The following is a 22,015-nucleotide window of genomic DNA, read 5'->3' as shown; positions in this document are numbered from 1 at the left end:
ACCTCCCTCCCCGCCCCCGCCGCCCGCCAGGCCTGGCCGGACGCGGGGCCCCCGCCTGGCAGGGCCGATTCGCGCCGCGTCGCGTCGGCCGGGGTCCGCGGGGGTCCCCGGGGAAGGGGCGTCGGGGGACGGGGGGGCGTGTGGCGGGGAAGCCGGGAGCCCAGGAGACAAAGAGCGGGAGGGAGCGAGGGGGCGGGGGCGGGGGAGGGCGGCGGGGAGGAGGCGGCCGGGCCGGGGGAGCGGAGTTGCCGCTACTTCTCTGCCCGCGGGAGACGCGGCGCACCGGAGTCTGCGCGGGTGGGAGCGGCTGCGGGGCCGCCCCGCCACGGGACCCATTCCGCCTCCTCTGCTGGGTCTGTCAGGGCTCCTGATTCGTTCATTCATTCAACAAACGTCCGCCGAGCAGCCGGGGCGCCGAGGCTGGAGCGGACAGAGGTGAAGAGAACCCCTCGCCCTGCAACCTGGCTCAAGGCCAGTGGGCCAGTCGGGGGCGCAGACGAGTGGGGAGGCCCTCACGAGCTCGGGCGCCATGGGCCCGGCTCACAGAGGGCACTTCTCACCGGAGGGGAGAGCGCACCCTTGGCCCAGCCTGGGTCCCGGCGGCCGCAGCGGGGGCTGGGCGGGGGGATTCCCAGAGGAGGTGATGTGTTGGCTACAACTGCGGGTCGGGATAGGGAAGTGCCAGCGGGTGTTGGGGGTGGGAGGGCAAGAGGGGAAGATAACTTGAATCTGGGGAGGTGCAGGGGGCTTGCACTTTATTCTACCAGCCGCCCCCCGCCCCACCCCACACACACACATGCACACACACAAATAACAGAGGAGGGAGGGGCTCAGGTGTGCATTAGGAAGCACCCTTGGCTCCTCTGGAGACAGGGTTGCAGAGGGCACCCTGAAGGCAGGAAGACGCTCTGGAGGCTATTGAGGGCCGGTGGCAGTGGGCATAAAGATTACAGATTAAGCTGAAAGCCCTTCAGGATGCAGGCCTGAAGAAGCTGACACTGAAGAAGCTGACAGGATTTGGGGACCTGCTGGACTAGGAGGTGAGGGAGGAGGGGTCTAGGATGACTGTGGACCTTGGCTTGAGGCAGGGAGCCCTGGAGCAGGTGGGGGTGGGTACGGATGAGATCAGACTTGGACCCGGTGAGCTGGCAGCAGTGGCAGGCCAGCCATGGGAGGCAATGTAGGGATCCACAACCAGCTACCGCATGTCACAGCTTGGCAGGTGCCAGGCACTCTCAGATCATCTATTGTCACCCTCACAATAAACCCACAAGGTGGGTGTTTCCATTACCCACTGCCTCAGAGAAGACAGAGACTTAGAAGAAGGAAGGTGCTTTGCTCAAAAGCAAGTGGTGAAAGGCCAGGCGCAGTGGCTCACGGCTGTAATCCCAGCACTTTGGGAGGCCAAGGTGGGTGGATCACCTGAGGTCAGAAGTTCAAGACCAGCCTGGCCAACATGGTGAAATCCCTGTTTCTACTACAAATACAAAAATTAGTCAGGCATGGTGGCATGCCTGTATTCCCAGCTACTCTGGAGGCTGAGGCATGAGAATTGCTTGAACCCAGGAGGTAGAGGTTGCAGTGAGCTGAGATTGTGCCACTGCCTTTCAGCCTGGCCAACAGAGTGAGACTCAATCTCAAAAACAACAACAACAAAAAAAAAACAAACCAAAAAGGCAAGTAAGTAGTGAAGCTGGATTAGGGGTCTAGAGTCAAGGGAGAGGTGTGGAGTCTATAGGACAGAGTTCCCTGATGGCCCAGAGGACTCTGCAGTCTGAGGCCTCTGGGAAGTGGCCTGTTGAACCCCGACAATCTTGTGACTGTGAGTGAGGATGGAATTAACAGCCTTTAGGGTCTGAGGGTATCCTAGGGATTTTATGGGAGTTTGGGGGTCTCTGGGTGTCTTCAGAATCTTCTGGCAGCCAGGAGGCTAGATTGTAGAAATCTGGGGAAAGGGTGACGTCTCTGTTGACAGCTGTGGGGGCTGCATCTGGGGGTCTTAAAGGGGGATGTGCTTTGTAGGCATCTGGTGAGCTCTGGGTGGTGGGCTGGAGTGGGACTGATTATATAGCCCCTGTACATCCCAAGGGGGTGGGGAGATGAGGGGTATGTTTGCTAGGCCATAGGACCCAGGAGGAGCCCCTGTTCCCCCTATTCCTAGTGAGGCCTAAGCTTCTGGGAGCTGGGAAAATACCCCTTATTGGCAAGTGTTGGCAAACCTACTCAAGCTTCCAAAATTGGGCGAGTGGGGGGATAAGGGAGGTTTAAGGTGACAGGCCCACTTACAGTCACTTGATGAAGTCCCAAACATGGACATACTGTGTATCATAGGCAAGTCATAGCTCAGGCTTGAGAAACTCACAGCAAAGCCACACACGCCTCCAGCCACACAACACACTTGGGCTTAAATGTGAGGGGCTACATGGCCCACCATTTGAAACAAACAATGTATAGGCCCCTCACCTAACACACAGGACAGATGGGGAGTGGGGGAGGGACAGAGGGACCCCACCCTGGATGCTTAGCCCCAATCAGCCCAGCAGAAACCCTCAAAACATTCATGCCTGCCTCCCCACCCAGGAAGGTCACGCCACTTCACTTCTTGGCTAGGTTTCCTGAGCAGAGCCTTGGTGGCCCCAGGGTTCAGTGACTTCTAACTCTGGAGCTATGACCTGTGACCCTGTGGTTTGGTGGTCTCTGATCTTGGGGATCAGACACCTTGATCTGTCTTTAGCATCCTCAGGGCTCCCAGAGTGTTCCAACAATCGTCCACATAGCCAAGATGCCTTGGGAAGAGCATTCACCATCCCCAGGTTTCCAGACAACCCTCAGGTGGGAGGCAGGTTTGGACTGGCCTGAGGTGCAGACCTAGGGTTTTTGAGGGATAGCTGTGGGAAGCCAGAATTCAGCTTAGCATGAATGGGACCTGTGTGACACAGCCATCTACAGGGGATGCTTCTGGAGCAGACTGTCCCTAAGGGTGCTGGCCACCCATCTGGATGTTGTCAAGGACCCACCAAGGTGACCTTGAAGGGCCCTGAAGTTGGGACTTCACTCCTTATGGCAAAGGTGAGAATCCCCTAGTGCCACGCCACTAAGTGCCAGTGCCTCCATGCTTCAGGTCTCTCACATCTGTACACCAGCACCCCGGCAAGGAAAGACTGGCCCTGGGGCCTGCCAGAAGCTCCTGCCCCATTCCCTGCTGGCTCTCACCCCTCTGGGACTTCACCAAAGCTTGTCCCTGGAACCCTGGCACCTAGACTCCCAGACCCATTAGCATTCGAGCTGGTGAGTCAGCACACAGGCTTGCTGGCCCAGCACAGGGGCTGGGGCTATTTCAGGCCACTTGGCCCGCCTGAAAAGGCAAACAGATTTTCTAGGACCCTGGGGACAAAACTGCCAGGCGGTCACCTCCCACTCCCAGCTATCTTTTGATCCTTCACCTGCCTCACATGGTGTGCCTCTTGAAAGTGTCCCCACAGTTTAGAGGCCTTCTGGGGGAGGGACTTGGGGTTCACCTTGCTGTATTTAGCCCATCCTTGGAACTTCATGGAGGCCCTGAAAAAGGAATACAGACTGAACAAACTCGCTAGAAACCCTCAGCCCTGCCCAGGAGGACTGGACAAAAAGCATAGGTGCTGCTGGGTGGAATGGGGGCAGAGAAGCAGTTTGCTGGAACCGGGAACGGGGGCGGGGGACACTGTAGGAAGTTCCTCAGGGTTAGAGGCAGCACTGGTGGGAGGGGACCACTGGGGCAGCCTGGCATCCTTGATCCCTGCCCACTCCCCACCCCTGTGAATCAAGAAACCAGGCAGCAAGGCTCTGGGGGCTGCTTTTATGGGGACGACCTGACAGAGGGCATGGTCCGTACAAAACCGGGAACAATACATACATATATATATTATATACAGAGACGCGGTCCTCCGGACGGCTGGGCAGGGGTGGCCGCTGGCCCAAGCAGCTGGAAGTGGCCCCGCCCACCCAGTTCCGCCCCCTCCATCTGCCGGGGTGAAGTGCGTGGGCCCAGGACTGAGACGGCCAGCTCCTTCAGGGGATGGGGGTACATCTGGGGATAGGAAGGGGTGGGGACAAGAAATACTGATCGAAGTCATGGTCTATTTACAGGGGACAAGAAGCCAAAATGGATGGGATAGGTGCTCTGGTTTTAAAAAATGAACAAAAACCCAGTTAGGGCAAGGGCATGAAGTGGCAAAATGAGATGGATTTTGAAAGGGGAGGGGACCTGGGGGGGGTCTCACCTCCCTTGGTCCAAGCCCCAATTTGGGGTTAAAGTGGGGAAACAGAGTCGATTTCACTTAGAAGGCAGGCTGCCAGCAGGGCAGCCCTGGTCTCCAAAAACATGAGTAGTAGTAAAATTTTGCCCTCCAGTCAAAACATTGGAAAAACAGTAGGGGGTGGGGGGTGAGGCTGACTCCCTGCAATGTCAGTAGGCTTCCAGGCATTGCCCTGGGCTGGGCAGGCAGGGCGGCACAGGATAGGACCTGGCTCTCCAGGGAGAAATGTTTCCCTTGCCTAAGACCAGGGTCTCTGTAGCCAGACCCCCTGAGCTGACAGCCTTTCCTCCTGGGCATTCCCAGCCTTGACCAGGAAACCTGGACCCCAGAGAGGCCACATAACAGTTCCAAGAGGAGGTTATGGCTATTTGGCACCTGGGAGAGGGGAGGCACAAGGAGAAATTGAGGGCTGCTGCCCCAGGAAATGGGGAGCTGGGGACCAGGTGTCCTGAACTCTCCCTTTTTCCTACTCTCACTCCCCTTTTCCCGAAGGACACATGAGAAATCAGTGCAGGGCCAGGGCCAGGCCCAGCCTCCGGGCTCTGGGGTGGACTCTATCCCTCCCAGGACAGGGAACAGGGATGGGGGAGGTGTTGAGGCAATGCCCCCACCCCCCAAGCAGGAGGGTCGGAATGCAACAGAGACAGCACAATGATGGGGGAGAGGGAAGGGCCGAGAAGGTAGAATCTCAAGTCAAGAGGCCCAGGGGCCACCCAGGTGCCCCATGGGCAGGGAGCAGCCTCCAGTTGGCAGATGCTGGGAGAGCCCCAGCCCCGTTCCAGTCCAGAGACAAAAGCTGGAGTGTGTAAAGTCTGGCAGCTTGATGTGCAGGTGCTTGTGTCCATCGACCACCAGGCCAGCCCTTGGCAGCCCTCGGCCTCTGTGCCTCAGCCCCATGGGGCAGGAAAGAGGCCGCCCTTCCAGCCACCTCTGTCTGCCCAGGCCATCTTAAGGGGGCCTGTGATATGAGCCCTCTGGTCCCTGAAGCTGGGGGAGGTGGGGTGGAGGGGTGGGGGGGAGTCGGGGCACCTGTCCCCAGGCTGGTAGGGGGAGGGGTGGGGTGTTGAGGACAGGGGAGGGAGGACAATGGGAGGGGATTAATTATTGTCCTGTCAAGGAATGATTCCTGTTAAGTAGAATTGGAATTCCTCAGTGTTTGCAAGTTTCCTTCCAGTTCTGAGATCTGGAAAACAAAGGAGGGTAGGGGGTCAGGTCTGGACACCAGGCATGATCCCAGCCCCTTCCATCCCCCTGGTGAGGACATGGCATCCCCTCCCTCCAGGACCCACAGGGTAGGGGCTTCAGTGCTGCTCCCTCCATTGGGCCCTGCCCACAGGGCGCCCCGGGCCCACCTTGTCCAGGAGCTTGTCCATCTCCTCCTTTCTGGCCAACTCTGACTCCTCCAGAACCCGACGCTGTGCAGTCTCCTTTTTCAGGAACTCTATCTCCCTGGGCATAGGCAAGGGACAGATGGCAGGTAAGGGTGTGTGGTCTGGCTTCCATCCAGGATGACCCAGGTCCTCAGCTCTACCTGGGCAGCTCTGTCCTCCCCTGTTCTCAGGTTGGGAGGCCCCAGGTTTTCCCAAAGCCTCTGGGGGTCTGGCTGTGTGCTGGCTCTGATGCATGTCATTCCAGGCCGGGTGTCCCACCATGGGGCCCTCCAACTTCTGTGCTCCTTGCCTCCCTACTCAGCTGGAGGGGTGGGGAGGGACTGCCCCCAAAAGCCTCTCAATGCTCCCTGGGCCCAGGCCGCCCAGCCCCCAGCCACATACTTCTGCTGGTAGTCCTTGATGAGGCGCTTGGCTTTGCTATACTTGCGCTCCAGGGCCTGGTACTGCGCCTGAGTCTCCCGCAGGTGCTCGTCCACAGCCTGGCACAGGCTCTGGGCCTCGCCCCAGTAGCCTTCCAGTTTCTCCATGCGCTCCTTGTTCTCCTCCACACTCTGCTCCAACTGCGCCTTCTCCACCCGCCAGCGCCCCTTCTCCTGCTCCAGGCTTTGCAGCTGAGAGAGGAAGGCACGGCCCTGGGTTGGTGGGGGCCAGCAGGAGCCAAAGGGTACCCCCATCCTAGCACTGGTGCCAGAGTCGCCAGGGGATTCCTACAGTTGTGGAGTCCATTGCACCCCAACTACTAACCCTCTTTGACTGAGCCTGAGAACTGAAACCCAGAGAGGAAAGTAGAGCTGGGCCTCAGAGCTCCCACCAGACTCCCTGTCACTGCACCCCTCTCACAGGGAGGCTGGAGGCTTCGGTTTGTCGCTGATACTCTGACTTGGGGCAATGCAACTAATGTTCCAAGCCTCAGTAATCCCATCTGTCAAATGGGAGTGATATGTGCCTCCCAAGCTCACAAAAGCTCTAGTGAGACAGTACATGTGAAGTAAAAGGGCAGATGAGGGTCACCATCACTCTCTGTCCCCTCTCTGCAGCCCCAGCCCTGCTCTGCTCGCCAGTCTCTGCTCCTGTGGCTTCCTGAACAATCCTGGTTCCTCTCCCAGCTTCCAGGTGACCCCAGCACAGACCTCCAGTCCCCCACAGCTCAGTTCTGGATCCTCTGTTCTCTCTATACTCACTGTCCTGGGGCACTGGCCCCTCTCCCACACCACCTGTGTGCACTCTGAGCCACAAATCTCAAGTCCCAGCCCAACCTTGCTCCCAACTCCCAGCTTTAGCTCCCAGCTCCTCCCAGGTACCATGCCCCAGACCAGACCCCCGCAGCTGCACAAACCTATGCCTTCTTTCCTGATTTGCTCTTTTAAAAGGCGCCACAACCTCACAGACATGTTGGCACTCAGTCTCAGGCCCCTTCCAGTATTAGCTGCAAGCATCCCTTGCTCTCTATCCCCCAGCCGCACAGGCCTTCCTGCAGATCCTCACAGACTTGCCACAGGGCCTCTGCATGTGCTGTCCCCTCTGCCTGGAATGTCCCCCATCTACCCTCCTGCTTGCCTAATTATTTCCCTCTATCTCACCCTTTGGCTCTCTACTCAGTGTGTCACTTCTCCAGAGAAGCCCCAACAACTCCCTGCAACAGCATAGCCCTATCCCCACCTCCACCCAAATCAGGTTCCTCCTGCTTTAGCAGCTCAGGAAGCCTGTTCTCTCCTACAGAGCCCCATGCCAGTGTGTGACAACACAGTCACTGGTTTGCAGATGCACAAGAACAATGGTCAGCTCTGGCTTTGCCCATCAGGGTGATGGGAACAGTACCAGACATCTATAAGGTACCCAGAGGAGGTCTGTAAGTGGAACGCACAAACAGACCTTTGGCGTGTCCCTCCCCTTCATACTCTGCATACACCCCAGGAACACAGCCTGTCACTCTGACCCCGGAAATGCAGTGCTCACCCACCCTTCCTTTCCAGACCCTCTGCCAATACTCTGAGCAGTCCTGGCCTACCCCTACCAGAACACTGTCTGGGCCCCTAACCAGTTTGCCTGCCTCCCAGCACTGCCCACTTTCATGCCCTCCCACTTTGTAGGCAGTGGCTTTCCAAAAAATCCCAATGGCCACATACTCCATGCTATCTATAGGACCAAGGCCAGAGTCCTTAAAGGGGAGGCAGGACACTGCAAGCCAGAGCCTACCCTGGCAGTCCAGCCCTGCCTCCACCTCTCCCCGACAGGCATGCTGCCACCTCCTGGCTGGCCTCCCCCAAAGCCAGCCTCCATGCTCCACAGAGCTCCTCTCCCTGCCAGGAATGCCCCTGCTTCTGCCCCAGCCATCCAATCCCCGCCCTCCTCTCCTGCACACCTCCATGTGGGAGGGTACGCACACTCCCATGTCTGCAAGACCCCTATAGATCTGTCTCTCCCCACCATGGCAGAAGCCCCATAGGTACTGGGACTCCTATAGTCTAGGTCCCAGCAGGGACCCCATACAGACTTTTAATATGAAATCTGTATATCCACATGCCTGTGAGGGTGCTGGCACCTGACATGCTTGTGTAAGCATCTGTGCAAGCTACACGTGTGTGTGTGTCATGTGTCTCCATGTGGTGTCAGCGTCACACACAGTCACCATGTGTGTTGCTTGCCCAGGTGAGAATGTGCATGTCTTGTCACACTCTTCCTAGACCAGGTGGTCTGAGAGATGGCCATGCCTGTGTGTTTCAAAGCAGATGGGTGCAGAGTGGGTTTGCGTATCCAGGCTGATAGCCCCGAGTGTAATGTCACATGAAGTATAGGTCCACTGTCTCTGTGACCATGTCTGTGTAGAGTAGGTGTCTCTATGTGTCTGGGTGTCTGGGTGAGGGGGTCTGTGGGTACTATGTGCCTGGGGCCAGGCTGCTATGTGTCAGTGTGTGTATTTCTGGGTGGTATTTATCAATGGGCTTATATACAGCAGACATACATGGGACAGCACAAACACAGAGACACCTAGAGTGGAACTTAGCATGCTTCGGTATCACAGCTAATATACTGACTTTTTTCTTTTGAGATAGGGTCTCATTCTGTTACCCAGGCTGGAGTGGAGTGCAGTGGCACAATCACGGCTCATAGTAGCCTCCACCTACCCTGGCCCAAGTGATCGTCCCACCTCAGCCACCCGAGTAGCTGGGATCACCGGTGTGCGCTACCACACCTGGCTAATTTTTGTATTGTTTGTAGAGATAGGTTTCTGCCACGTTGCCCAGGCTGGTCTCTAACTCCTGGCTCAAGCAGTCTGCCTTGGCTTCCCAAAGTGCTGAGATTACAGGCATGAGCCACTGCACCCAGCCTACTTTGACTTCTTTTTTTTTTTGAGACGGAGTCTCGCTCTGTCGCCCAGGCTGGAGTGCAGTGGCCGGATCTCAGCTCACTGCAAGCTCCGCCTCCCGGGTTTACGCCATTCTCCTGCCTCAGCCTCCCGAGTAGCTGGGACTACAGGCACCTGCCACCTCGCCTGGCTAGTTTTTTGTATTTTTTAGTAGAGACGGGGTTTCACCGTGTTAGCCAGGATGGTCTTGATCTCCTGACCTCGTGATCCGCCCGTCTCGGCCTCCCAAAGTGCTGGGATTACAGGCTTGAGCCACCATGCCGGCCTACTTTGACTTTTTATTGAGCACCTATTATGTCAGACATTGTGCGAAAGACTTGACATATATATATATATATTTTTTTTTTTTTTCTTTTTTTTGACATGGAGTCTCACTCTGTGGCCCAGGCTGGAGTGCAGCGGCGCAATCTCGGCTCAATGCAAGCACCGCCTCCCAGGTTCACGCCATTCTCCTGCCTCACCCTCCCTAGTAGCTGGGACTACAGGCACCCGCCACAACGCCCGGCTAATTTTTTTGTATTTTTAGTAGAGACGGGGTTTCACTGTGTTAGCCAGGATGGTCTCGATCTCCTGACCTCGTGATCCACCCGCCTCGGCCTCCCAAAGTGCTGGGATTACAGGAGTGAGCCAGCGTACCTGGCCAACTTGACATCTCATTTAATCCTACAACGACCCGGTGGTGTTGGTGCTATTATGACTCCATTTTATGGATGAGGAGGCTGAGGCACAGAGAAGCAAGTGATACTGGAGCAGATGGATCCAGAGCTTCAGCTCTTAATATATCCTCTTGCTTTAGAGCAGCCTGTTCTGTGGGTGCCTGTGCCTAAGTGTCAGCATGTGCAGGTGTGAGGGTAGGGGGACCCTGCTCCTCAACACACGCATGTACGCACACAAACGCACACGCATACACACCCTCACCTTTCTTTTCAGCTGCTGTATCTCTGCCTCAGTGACCGCGTGCTTGATCTGGAGCTGTTGGGCAGAGGGGTAGGCACTCAGCTCCGGCGGGGTGGGGTAGGCAGTGCTGAGGGCAGGAGACCTGCCTGCCTTTCCCTCCACCATTCCAGGGAGCCCCTCCTCCCACCTCCTTGAACTTGTGCACCAGCTTCTCGGGCTCCATGTCCACAGGGGACAGTGCATCCTCGTTCTCTGCTAGCTCAAACACCTCGATGGCCATCTCACCACCCGGGAACGTGGGGCTCAGCTCCTCATCCTCGTCAGTGGCGTACTCTCCCGTCTGCAAAGGGAGACCGGAGACTGTGGGCCCTCCCCACCCAGCTGCCCTCAGCCCTGATGACCAGGGCTGGGACCAGTCTGCCCATGCCAGACAGACAGCTACCCAGGAATGTGGTTCGTGCCTCCCGCTTCAGCCTGAGGCTGGACCAGAGACACAGTTTATGTCTTCCCCCAACAGCCTAGTATTCCCCTGATGACAGAGGCAGTCAGTTCCCCATCAGCCTGGGTCTCTGAAGAAACAGCCTGTACTGTCTTTCCCCTTCTGGATCTATCTCCCTTTCAGATTAGGTCCCCCAAGGCCAGGGGCTATACTCTCCTCTCAGACTTGGGACTCTTTGAGAGGACTGTGTATTCCTTGTCCGACCTCTGAAGACAGAGTGTGGCTGAAGGACAGGGAATGGCACTGTGGGCTTTTTACCAGGGCAGGGGAAGCAGTAGAGGCAGATGACTGTAACGCTTCATCTATCCACCAGGGGGCGACCACGCGGCCAGTCAGGCAGGGACTCCCTACCTCCTCGTCATCCTCCCCATACTGGGCGTATCTCTGCTCCATCATCTCCCGCTGCCATCGCTCCTGTTCCAAAGTCTGCTGAATTAGCTGGGCCACTTCGCTCTGCTCTCCCGGCCGCTCCCGGCCAATCATAAACCTGCAGGGGCACCAGCATCACCCGCTGCCTCTGTCCTCAGCCAGGTAATGCCACCATCCTCCCTGCTGATGCTCCCCTCTCCAAGCTCAGGCCCTCCCAGGGGAGGAGAGATGAGAGGGCTGAGTCCGAAGGCTGCAGTGTTAATAATGAATGGGGGAATGGGGGCCCTTATCAGGTTTCCTTCCCAAGGGAGGCAGGAAGGCCCATTCACCCCTCTGGCCAGTACTGCAGGAGAGAGACTGTTAGCCAGCCTCTAGGCTGGGCTGCAGGGTACATGCACTCAGGAGGCTCTTCCCCTGCCACAGGGGAGAAAATGAGGCAGGGAAAGGTGAAGATGACCCTCCCAGCAGGGATGGGCTGCGGAGGTGTTTCTTGGGTATGCTCCAAGCCCCTGAGCTTCAGGAAGGGGCGGGATGATGGCAACTGGAGATTAGGATGGAGAGGAAATAGTGGAACTTCCAGGCACCAGCCCCTCCTCCCGGTGGCCACCCACATCCTGTTTCTCTCCACCACCCTTTCCTGGGGGTAGTGCCCCTCTTGCAGGGGGGCAGGGAGTGATCCCTGAATGTTAAGCCAGAGGTAGAGTGGACACAGGGGGCTTCTGATCCAGTCCCCTTGGTTATAGGCCTGGGGAGGAGTCTTCCCAGGATGACACGGGGCTGGTCGGGGGGAAAGATGAGGTCCTAATGAGGGGATCCCAGTGTGGTTAGCATTCACCCTGGACGTCCTAGTTCTTCAATCAGTGAGTCGGGGACAGGCAGGGGGAAGGAAAATAAACCCTAGAGGACAGTTTGGAGGGGTAGTGGACAGTGGGCCAGGAAGGCTGAGTACTGGTGGCCAGCAGTGGCCAGGGAGCTGGGATGAGAAGGCAGGTGTGAGGCAAGGGACTCCAGGCACAGCAACTCCTGCAGCCAAGGAGTCAGCAGAACCTCTGTGAGCTGGAACACCAGAACCTTAACTGGCTGTAGACAGGTGAGCAGAGTGCCTGGACGAGGACCTCCTGCCCACTCCCACGCCCCACCCCTCTGGGCTCTCACCGCACTCGGCCCTTGGTGTTCCGGAGCACAGACGCCGCGAAGCTCTGGGTCACTCCCACCAGACTTGTTCCATCCACCTCCACCAGGAGATCATTCACCTGGATCCTAGGGGAGTGACATTGGTTAAGGGGTCACAGGGGAACCATGGAGCGAGGGTAGAGGTAGCCTCCTCCCATCAGAAACTCCAGGCTCCCCAGCCCGAGTACATAGTGAGAACTCATCTCTACAAACAATAAAAAAAAAAAATTAGCTGGGTGTAGTGGCATGTGCCTGTAGTCCCAGTTACTTGGGAGGATGCGGGGGAGGATCACTTGAGCCAGGGAGGTCAAGGCTGCAGTGAGCTGTGCTCACGCCACTGCACTCCAGCCTGGGCAACAGAGTAAGACCCTGCCTCAAAAACAAAACAAAACAAAACAAAACAAAAAAACAAGAAAAGAAAACAACAACAAAAAACCTCACAGGGACTTTGTCCCCACAGGGACCTGATACTTTGTCTACTTGTGTAACATTCACGAGGCCAGAGGATTCAGTGTCAGCCAGGCCCACCTGTGTGGGCAGTGAGAGCCAGGCAAGCAAAGCAGACACAGGCGTCCAGGACCAGGAGAGGCGGCAGGCACACTTCCTGTGACAATCACACTCTTGTCCCCTCCTCCATCATACTTGACTGAGCGGTATGACATTCTCAGAGTTCATCTCTGCCATGCACACTGGCCAGGGGCCCCACGGCACACAAGTGACAGCCACCCTCTTACGTGTACATTTCTGCACAGAATTGAGTGCACAGATGTCCTCCCAAGTCCCCAAGACTGAATGGCACTCTCTCAAGTTCACACACTGTCCCACACACACCTGATACAGGTGCACCTCCTGACACACTCCAGTTGTGTCCCCTGAAGCCCGTGTTCTCCACACAAGGGGAGGTTCAGTCCGGCCTGCCGAGGGAGATGGAGGGTGGGGGGCCTCTCAGGCACCTCCCTCCTCCACTCCACCTCCCTGGCAGCTCCAGGCCTTCTCTCAGACTCCCACACGGAAATGGAGGAAATGGCCTATTGTCAAGAGCTCACCCCAACACACGCCACTCCCAGGTGGGCATGAGTGAGTGGCCACGGCCACCATGCACACTCACTCCTTAGACAACCCACAGGCAGCAATGGGAAAAGGCTATGGAAGTTCACACTGGGAGGGGGAAGGGGTAAATGAAAGGGCATCCTGTTCCCTGCCCCTCTCCCTGCCACCCGGGCCACAACAGGTAGAAGCCCCTTGACAGGGCAGCCCCATCTCTAGCAACAAGATCCCAAAGTCACCCAGCTGCACAAGGATACCTGCTCACCTTTGTCACATGGAGGGGGTCTGGGTTTGAGGTATCACCACAAGAGATCCCCAATGTCAACCTCTAACTTACAGCCACCTGGGGGATGCTCTACAGCCCTTCCTACTGCCACTCCCCACACCCCTGCAATACAAAGCTAACACAGGGGTCCCTGGCTGGCACACAGCTCCAGGATGCCCTCCCTGAACCTTCTGTCCCACAGAACTCACCCCCTGCAACCACGGATGCTCGATAAAGGCATGCACACTCACAAGCGCGAAGACAGCCAGTCTCCAGAGCCACCGCCACCAATGTGTCTAGTCACAGCCTCTTGGCCCCTGCTCTCTATGCCCCAGCCACACCTGCCTGCTCGTGGCTCCACGGCCTGGAACCTCTGCACTCACTCCCTCAGCACAGCTAACTCCTGCTCAGCCTTAGCTCTCAGCCCCAGCACTGCTTCCTCCAGGAAGCCTTCCCTGATACCCAGAGAGGTTAAGCTCCCCTATTGTATGCCTTCACAGCACCCTGCATTTCCCTCCATTTCACCACTTTTTGTGTGTCTACTTGTTCAATGTCTACCTCACACTACACGGCACACTTCTCAAGGGCCAGGCCCTCACCACTGACTCCCCAGGGCCCAGGACCAGCCCAACATTGTCAGAGAGTCAATGTTTGTTAAGCGGAAAAAAAAAAAGCTCAAATATACTCCAGGCACACAGGTTCCATGCCTGTCTTCTCCCTACCAGGGCCCAAACCATACTCCAGACCAGGATGCACAACATACGCCTGCAGCCCCCATGGTCACCAGTCCCTCCTGGAGAACGCACGCTCCCTGAGGGCATGGGGGCTGACTGTGCTCGCTGTTGTATTTCTGGGGCCTGGAACGGCACCTGGCAGGGCAGTGCTCCCCGAACATCTCAGCTGCACACACAGCACAGAAGTCTCCCAGAGAAGGCCCACCCCACCCCCAGCTCAGTGGCTCACCCCACCGAGGATGGCCAGTCGGGGAGTGAAAAAGGGTTGGGCAAGACTGGGGAGGATTGGTACCTGCCGTCCCGATGGGCCGCACCACCCTCCGTCACGGTCTTGACGAAGATACCCAGCTTCTCCAGGCCCATGTCCGCCCCAGCACCCATGCCAATGATGCTGATGCCCAGGCCCTCGGAGTCTGTGGAACAGAGAGTGGTGAGATGACAGGGCTTGTAGGGGACATACAAGACTCTCCACCCCGAATTCCAGGGCACAGACCCCCATCAGGAAGCAGTCCCCATTAGGGGATGTCCCACAACTGAAGAAGGGGTATGGCTCTGTCCACCTTCTTTGCCAAGGCAACTAGGCGGGCTCCTGAGCCACTCCCTGCCCTTTGTCCCTTCCAAAGAACCAATGGGTAGAAGAGTGTGCCAAAGGTGGCACAGGCAGGTAAGACTGTTGTATATGCAGACCAGGGCGTGTGGCCGGGATGGGGGTGGCCAGGATGGGACTCAGCCCTAAGCCTTTGGTCTTCTCCCTCTTAACCAGTCTCATCTGTACTCACAGCTTCAAGGACCAAAGACCTCCAGATTCTCTCTCCCCTGAGGTCCATTCCCCTATCCACACCTGCCCCTGCCTGACTCATGGGCCTCTGACGTCCAAACTAATGACCTTCCCCCACAAACACTCCCTCAGGGCGGATGCCACCACCACCTGCCACCTGCCAGACCTGGGAGGCACCTGGATTCCTCCCTCCCACTCACAGCCTCCACCTGAGCCAAATGACCCCCAGATCCTGTGGATTCTATCCCTGGAGATCTTTCCAGTCCACCCACACCCGTTCTGCCATCTTCCTGTCCACGCCACAGTGGCCTTTCTCCATTCACTTGTGATCCCCTCCCTACACCACAGCCTGGCGTGGTCTTTCTAGACCTTTCCTGTGCCTCGAAATGGCTCCCAGTCCATCTTAGCAACAAGACCACGTGGTCTGCAAGGCCTCATTTGCATGCCCTTCTTGCCCTCCCTGTGAAAATGCAGCCAAGCCCCTTTCCTGCCTACTCCCCTAATTCCTCCTCACCAGAGTGCAACTCAAGCCTCACTTCCCCGGGGAATGCTCCCAAGCACAGTCTGGTTAGGTCACCTGGTTAAACGCTTTTACAGCAGCCCCTCCTTACCTTCCCCAGCCCCTATTCCAGCACCTAAGGGTGCAATTAGATGTGACTGTGCCTTCCATGTCTGCCTTCCCCATCCATCTCCCCAAGAGCCCATCACTGTGTCCCCAACACAGAGCCTAGGACCTAGCACACAATACCCTACAGAGACCTGTTAACTGAATGTGCAAATGTGGTTCCATGACTGGGGTGGTGGGGGTGTGGCTTGGCCTGGGTCCGAGTCCCTGTTGGCTCTGGGTGCCGACAAGGGAGAAGCAGGGAAGGTCACCAAGGGCCCGAGTCAGAGGGAGAGGCCCAGCAAATCTGTGGGAGCCCCTGAGGGCACAGGGCAGGAGCTGGCGCCAGAGATGAGACCCGGGTCAACCCCAGCTGTGCCCAAGTGGCCTGGCCTCCTGGCCTCTCACCCTTTTCCAGCTCCACAGGGAACAGCTCCAACCTTTCCACCCGCTTCTCCAGCTCGTACTCAGCAGAGGCCGCCATGGGATCCACATCCTCGTTGCGACGATCGTAGTCCTCATTGGAGTAGGTGCTGAACACCTGGGGAGGGAGGCAGCTGGTCAGAAAGGCCGGCAGGAGGACAAGGGCAGAACTGGCATGAGGAGGCTGAGGAGGCAGGCCGAGTTACCCACCCCATGCCTCCCCATGACAGCCCTGAGATAAGGCCTCGCCCAGCCCCAAGAGACCCCAGCTCTGAGCAAAACAAAGGCCCTTATAGTTCTGGAGCCCAGGTTCAAGACAGAAAGGGACCCAGCCTTGGTTGACCCGCACTGCTCTTCTCTCTGCAGCTCCAACCAGCATGAGCATGATCTGCCATAGGCACAGAAGGGGAATCCTGGAGAAACGTCCAACTCAGGAACCCAGACACCCAGATAGAGAGAAAGTGAGAGATAGGACCTAGAGAGCCAGACAGGCGAGAGGGGACACAAAGACAGACATAGAGAGGAAGGAACAGGCTGAGCAGAAGAGGGGAAGAGGAGGAGGGGAGAGAGGACAGAGAAGATGCTGGAGGATGCCAGATGGGGAGAGAGGGGGGAGCGGGTGTGAGACAGCAGAGGGGGAGGGGAGCAGGAGGGGTGGAAGGGGAGAAGTACCCAGGACTGGCTCTGAGTTGCCACTCAGGTGGATTTTGGAGCAGGGGAGGGAAGCAGGAAAGACCACCTCTATCCCTGTGGAGAAAAGGCACGCCCTCCACCCCCAGGAGCCCCTCAGGTGGCAGGAGCAGGGGAAAAAGCTGGGCCCTGCGGCCTGGCCTGCACACCCAGGCTGTTCTCCCTCCACAACTGCAGCTCTGAGGTACACCCCCTGGCCCCCATGTGCTAGGGGGCCCAGGAGACTGAGGAGGGGACGGCCTCTGACACTACCCACAGTGAACCCAGGTGCCATGGGGCTCCAAGGGCAGCCCTGCCTTGGCATCTCCTGTACCCCTCTGTTGTCTCTCTCCCGTGTCTCTCAGCAAAAAAGGGAATTCCTCAGCTCTGACCCTCTCGGAAGGACAGAGAAGGTGGGGCTGGGCTCTATGGGAATGTCTAATTCTGGGCCCAGGCAGGGGTGCCCCCAGTGGGAGGTTAATGAGCACCATTTGGGGTACCATGACATGCTCAAGCTTCATTGCCTGCAGTGACAGGTTGGCACCACTTGGAGCCAGGCGGGGGCAGGGAGGGATGAGGAGCAGTACTATCAGATGGCTGAGTCTCAGCCCCAAGGAGTCAGACTAGGACCCCATCTCCCCCAAGGGCCCTTGGCAGGGCCCTGTCTCCTCCAGGAGCAGACCTTGTGGGCACCCTGGCAGGCAGCAGCACTCTTGTGTCCCAGCCTTTGTCTGGGCTTACTCTGTGTCATCCCCACCCCCTACCAGAGAGGCTCACTGCCACAGTGGGAGAGGGAGGGGGTGCTCATAGGACTAGAAGGCTTAGGTGGGAGGGACCCCTCTGGTCCCTTAGCTCAATTTCACAGCATCAGAGAAACTCCGGCTCCAGCCCTTAAAACTCATCTTCCATTGCACCCTTTGAACAAACAGGCTGCCCACCTTACACATAGTACAGGGCACCAGGCCCACTGCCCAAGGTCACATGGGTTAAACTGTGGCCAGGCAGGATGAGACTGCACCCAGCTGGGCCAGGTGGGTGGGTCACCGGTGACTTTGTTTCCACTGCACACATGCCCCAGGCTCTGGGACAGGGCTGGTGTGAGCTTGGACTCAGCAGTGGGATTTGGCCCACTTTGCATTGCAGTCCCCTGACTCTCACCCCCTGCTCTGGGAGACAGGGTCCCTTCATCCTTCAGTCTCTACAGTCTCCTGGGTCAACCAACCCCTCCCTGACAAACAGGGTCACACATACCCACTGTGACCTCCAAAACACACCCTCACAGCCTGTCCTGGGCTGCACCCTGCCCTCTTCTCTCAGCCTATCAAATCCTGTTCCCTTTCTGGTTCTGCCCCCTGCAGGAATCCCAGGCCTGGGCTCAGAGGCCCCAGACCACCTCCTACCCCTCCTCGGGTTGCCCACCATGATATGCCGGTCTAACAGAGGGCCCTACGTGAAGTCCCACCTCCCCCAGGCCAATCTGGAATTAGGTTCTCTGCCCTCAGCAGAGGCCTCCACCTCCAGAAGGGAAACAACTGGGTCATCCATGGGGCCCGGGACCCTGGACTTGGCATCAAGGCAGGGGCAGGAAGAAGAAAAAGTGGGGCCCCTGTGCCAGGGTGGGGAGGAGGAAATCCCCAGTGAGGCTGAAAGCCAGCCACACCGGGCCGCCACACACCCTGGCTCTCACACAGGGCGGGCCAGCTCCAGAGTCACCAGGGAGCCGGGAAGCACTGCTCCAAATCATGTGCTATTTTTTACCAAAAAATCAGGGTAAGGCGTCAAATATAGACAGTCAGAGGCCCAGACCACACTCCATCTCCGAGGGCATCTGGCTGCTCGCAGAATTAGTGGGGGTGGGGTGGGGGGATCCAGACTCTGCTTCAGAGTCCCAAGAAACAGTACAGTCCCCCATTCCCTTCAGAACCCCACTGCCTTCCAGAGGGGAAAGCGGTTGGGAGAGGACCCCCCAGGACCCAGCCTAGGGGAGGGACTGGCCTGGGAGGGGAAGAGCAGCCACTCACTTTTAACCTTTCAGGCCTCCTGCTGGGGTGGGAGGTGGGAGAGAGGCAGAGAGAGGCTAATATTCCGGTCCAGTGAGAGGAAAGTTGGGCAGCTTCAGAGTCCAGGAGTAGTTATGGAAACGGCAAGCAAACAGATGGTGGTTTGGCTAGGGAAGGGTAAAGGCCGGGCAGGGTCCAGGCCAAGGAGAGTCCAGGGACCTGGACACTTCCATGGGGCGGACCTGGGGCCGGGTGCAGCTGAGCCTGGGGTGGTGAGAAAGAACCCTGCAGGCTGAATGTGCCAGCCAAGAGTGGAGGGTGGTGGGAAGTGGGGGGAGGGGTGGCCTGGGGTTTTTGATTCCCCCCAGGGGATGTCCCCTCCCCATCGGCGCTGTTCTGAGGACCTCCAAGCTCTGGCATAACCCACACACCAACCACCAGTAGTGGCAGTGGGGATGAGACTCCCAAAGGGGCAGCTCCCATCCCTCTTTCAGGGCTCCTAGAGAATGTGGCAAGAACACTTGGGGCCTGCCAAGGCCATGGGAGTCTGTCCTATTGAGCAGCCAAGAGCAAAGGCATGCCCATTACTGCCAGGCACCCAGGGGGATCCTAGCCCCACCTCCTCCCCTCCATGCCTGCAGAAGGCCTCTCCCCATCAAGGACCACACAAAGTGCCCCTCCCTGTGCAACCAGGACGGGGCAGCTGGCCTGCAGGGACCCCCAGGGAACACGGCGCCAGCCAGTCACATGGCCACAGACCAGCTCACCCTCACGATCTGCTTCCCTCTTTCACTTCTGCAAACTTGGGGTGGGGTGCAAACAGAATGGAGGAAGGGCTGCCGTCCCCTGCAGCTTCGTTTTGAGAAGTTCCTGGCTTTCCCCTTTCTCACCCCATCCAGCTCCCATACAGGAGGAGAGCACCTCTAGCCCCCCTCTACCCAGTGAAGGGCAAATATCTCTCCTGAGGACACACACACCCCTTTCACTCTACCCAAGCCCCAGCCTCTGGCAGCCTCTGGAGTAAGGAATGTCTGGGCAAGGAAGGCAAAGCAGGTGTCCCAGAACCTGCGTGGGGCAGGACGGGTTCCGCGAAGTGGCGGGGCGGGGCAGCAGGCGGAGGAACCTGAGGGCAGGTCGGGGCAGGCCCCCCTCCTCGCACACCTGAAAATCCCTCTCTGACAAACAGCTGGAACTCCCCCACGCCCCCCTGAGGGTGGGAACTTCTGGGAAGGGGGCTGGGTGGCAGGGGCTGACTCAGCCTGCCAAACCCGGCTGGCTGGCGAGCCGGGGGCGGCCGCGTGCACGTGGCAGGGGCGGCGCGGGGGCGGGGAGGGGGGGCTCACTTACTTGGATGGGCGCCGTGCTGAAATGGATCTTCCGGCTCGGGGCTGGGTCCTCCTCCTCCGACAGCCCCGGGATCTCCACGCACCCCGACTCGGGCTCGTAGGGGGGCTCCCCATCCTCCTCGTCTTCTTCGTCGTCCTCCTCTAGGGCACTGCCCCCAGAGTCCTCCCCGAGCCCACTGTAGGCGCTCACGTCCACCAAGTCCGCCTCCGAGAAGTCCTCCTTCTTGGATTCATCTACTTCCTCAGGGGCCACGTCCGGGGCCCGGCCATTGCCCACCCCCCTCTCTGGCGGCGCTACCGCCGCCGCCTCCTTCTCCGGGGCCGCTTGGGCCTTTGGCTGCTCGGGCGCGGGGCTGGCTGCGGTTGTCGCGGTGCTGCCATTCTCCAGGGCCGCGTGGACCGTAACCTCGGCCTGGATCACCTCCCCGGGCGCCGACTCGGCCTCCGACTCCCCGCTCTCCTCCACCTCCACCGGCTTAATCTTGCGCACCTCCCGGGGCTTGGGGGGCGGCCGGGCAGGGGCCACTCGGTGCTGCGGGGGCTGCTGCCCTCCGGGGCAGCGCTCTTTCTCCGCCGGAGCATCCCCCGACGGGGCGGGCGGCGGCGGCGGCGGGGGCTGGAACACCCGGGACCGCTTGCTGACCAGCTTCGAGTTGACCTGGGGAGCCCCTGCGGCCCTGGGGAGCCCGGGCCCGCGGTGGAGGCCGGTCCTCGAGTCAGCCTTCTCGAAGACGGCGCTGAGCTGGCTGACCGTCGGGGACACGGCGTCAGCGTCCAGCTTGTCCAGCGCCTCAGTGCTGCCGTTGAAGCGCACCACGACGTCCAGCTTCCGGTCCTGCAGGCCGGCGCGCTCCTGCCTCAGCAGCCGCCGCGCCGCGGCCTCCTTGTCGCCGCCTGCGGCCGCCGGGGCGCTCCGTTCGAACAGCTTCCGCGTCTCCTGCAGCCGGGACGGCGGGTGCGGCGGCGGCGCAGGCTGCGCGGAGGGCGCGGGCTTGGAGTCGAAGCGGCTCACGCGCTCCGACACGCTGGTGCCCAGCTTCAGCAGGGCGCTGTGGTCCACGTTCTCGTTCAGGCTGCTGGCCCGCGGCAGCGACAGGCGCACGCCGCGATCGGACGCCCGCGGGGCCTCGGCCAGGCCCGCGCCGCCGCCCGCCTCGCCCGAGGGCCCCGCCGTCGTGCCCATCTGCAGGAACATACTTTTGATGCGGTGGACGTTGGAGCCATATTTCTTGTGGTGGGCCCCCTTGGGTGCCTCGTCGGGCCCGGGCGCGTCGGGCGGCTTCAGCGCCTGGATGCCCGCCTCGTAGGCGCTGCGGTGCGGGGAGGCGCTCCGGAGGGGACCCCCGGGCCCCCGTGGCTCCGTCTTCATCATGGTGGGGGGAGCCGGGTTCGCATCCCCTTGCTCCCCGCTCCCCCCCTTCAACAGGCGGCTGGCCAAGTCGGGACCACCGCCCCCTCCCCCCGATAAAAGAAACCCCAGAAGGCCTTTTTTAGGGTCCCCCCAAAACCGCTGCCAAAAACAGTTAATCCCGCTTTTTTAAAAAAATGAAAAAAAAAATCTCCAAGCGCCCTGTGTGTGGGTCGCCTCCCCCAGTCAAGCTGCCGAAGACAGCCAGCCCCGCTTCAAAAGCCCAAGCGGCCTGGTACGGTCGCCCCCACCCAAATTAGCAAAGCGGCGTCTGGGGCCGGTGGGAGCGCGCGCCCTGCCCGCGAAGCAGCCGCGGCGTCGCCGGCTCACATCGTCCGAGGCGGTGTCAGTGGGGCTGGCAGCCCGGGCGTCCCCCAGTCCGGCCGGAGGCCTCGGCTCTCGGGGGGCCCGGCACCCCAGCGCCCATGGCTGCTCTGCCGGCCCGGGCCGCTCCGCCGCCGCGCCTCCCTCCCTCCCTCCCTCCCCCCCGTGCCCCGAGCCTCGGTCTTTCTCTGGCTCTGCCCGAGCGGCGGCTGCCGGAGACCGAGCGGCTGCCCTTCTCGCCGCCGCCGCTGGGGGACTGGCACCTCTGGGTCCTAAAGGGATCGGATTTCCGGGGCCGGAGCCTGTGAGCCCTCCCCTTCCCCTCCACCCGAACGGATCCCCTCCCCTCCCCAGCCTTCGCTGAGAGCCTTCCTCTGCCCCCGGACATTGGCCAGCCCTCTTCAACCCTTCCATCACAACCTCTGA

The 22,015-nt window shown here is 59.3% G+C and overlaps 1 protein-coding gene across 1 annotated transcript; it reads right to left on the bottom strand.

The window, feature by feature from the left end:
* Positions 1 to 3,819: 3,819 nt before the first annotated feature.
* Positions 3,820 to 21,742, bottom strand: PPP1R9B (protein phosphatase 1 regulatory subunit 9B). Its single transcript, XM_021928993.2, has 10 exons — positions 19,859 to 21,742; positions 15,828 to 15,960; positions 14,330 to 14,450; positions 11,974 to 12,078; positions 10,801 to 10,936; positions 10,138 to 10,290; positions 9,972 to 10,025; positions 6,068 to 6,297; positions 5,648 to 5,744; positions 3,820 to 5,478 (listed from the first exon to the last, which is right to left on the bottom strand). Exons 1-10 carry the CDS (start codon positions 21,227 to 21,229, stop codon positions 5,425 to 5,427), a joined length of 2,454 nt encoding a protein of 817 aa, XP_021784685.2. The 5' UTR covers positions 21,230 to 21,742; the 3' UTR covers positions 3,820 to 5,424.
* Positions 21,743 to 22,015: the final 273 nt, after the last annotated feature.

This window comes from Papio anubis, chromosome 17, assembly GCF_008728515.1.
Source record: "Papio anubis isolate 15944 chromosome 17, Panubis1.0, whole genome shotgun sequence".
Taxonomy (NCBI): Eukaryota; Metazoa; Chordata; class Mammalia; order Primates; family Cercopithecidae; genus Papio; species Papio anubis.
This window is presented reverse-complemented; position numbering and strand designations above follow the sequence as displayed.

What these genes read in the sequence shown, in the direction of transcription:
- PPP1R9B (XM_021928993.2), bottom strand. Translation starts at nt 21,229, where the DNA reads ATGATGAAGACGGAGCCACGGGGGCCCGGGGGTCCCCTCCGGAGCGCC. An exon ending in CCCTGTGGAGCTGGAAAAGG is followed by an intron (nt 14,451 to 15,827) that starts GTGAGAGGCCAG and finishes TCTGTTCCACAG; the next exon opens with ACTCCGAGGGCCTGGGCATC. An exon ending in TACAGCAGCTGAAAAGAAAG is followed by an intron (nt 6,298 to 9,971) that starts GTGAGGGTGTGT and finishes TTCCTCTCTCAG; the next exon opens with CTGCAAAGCCTGGAGCAGGA.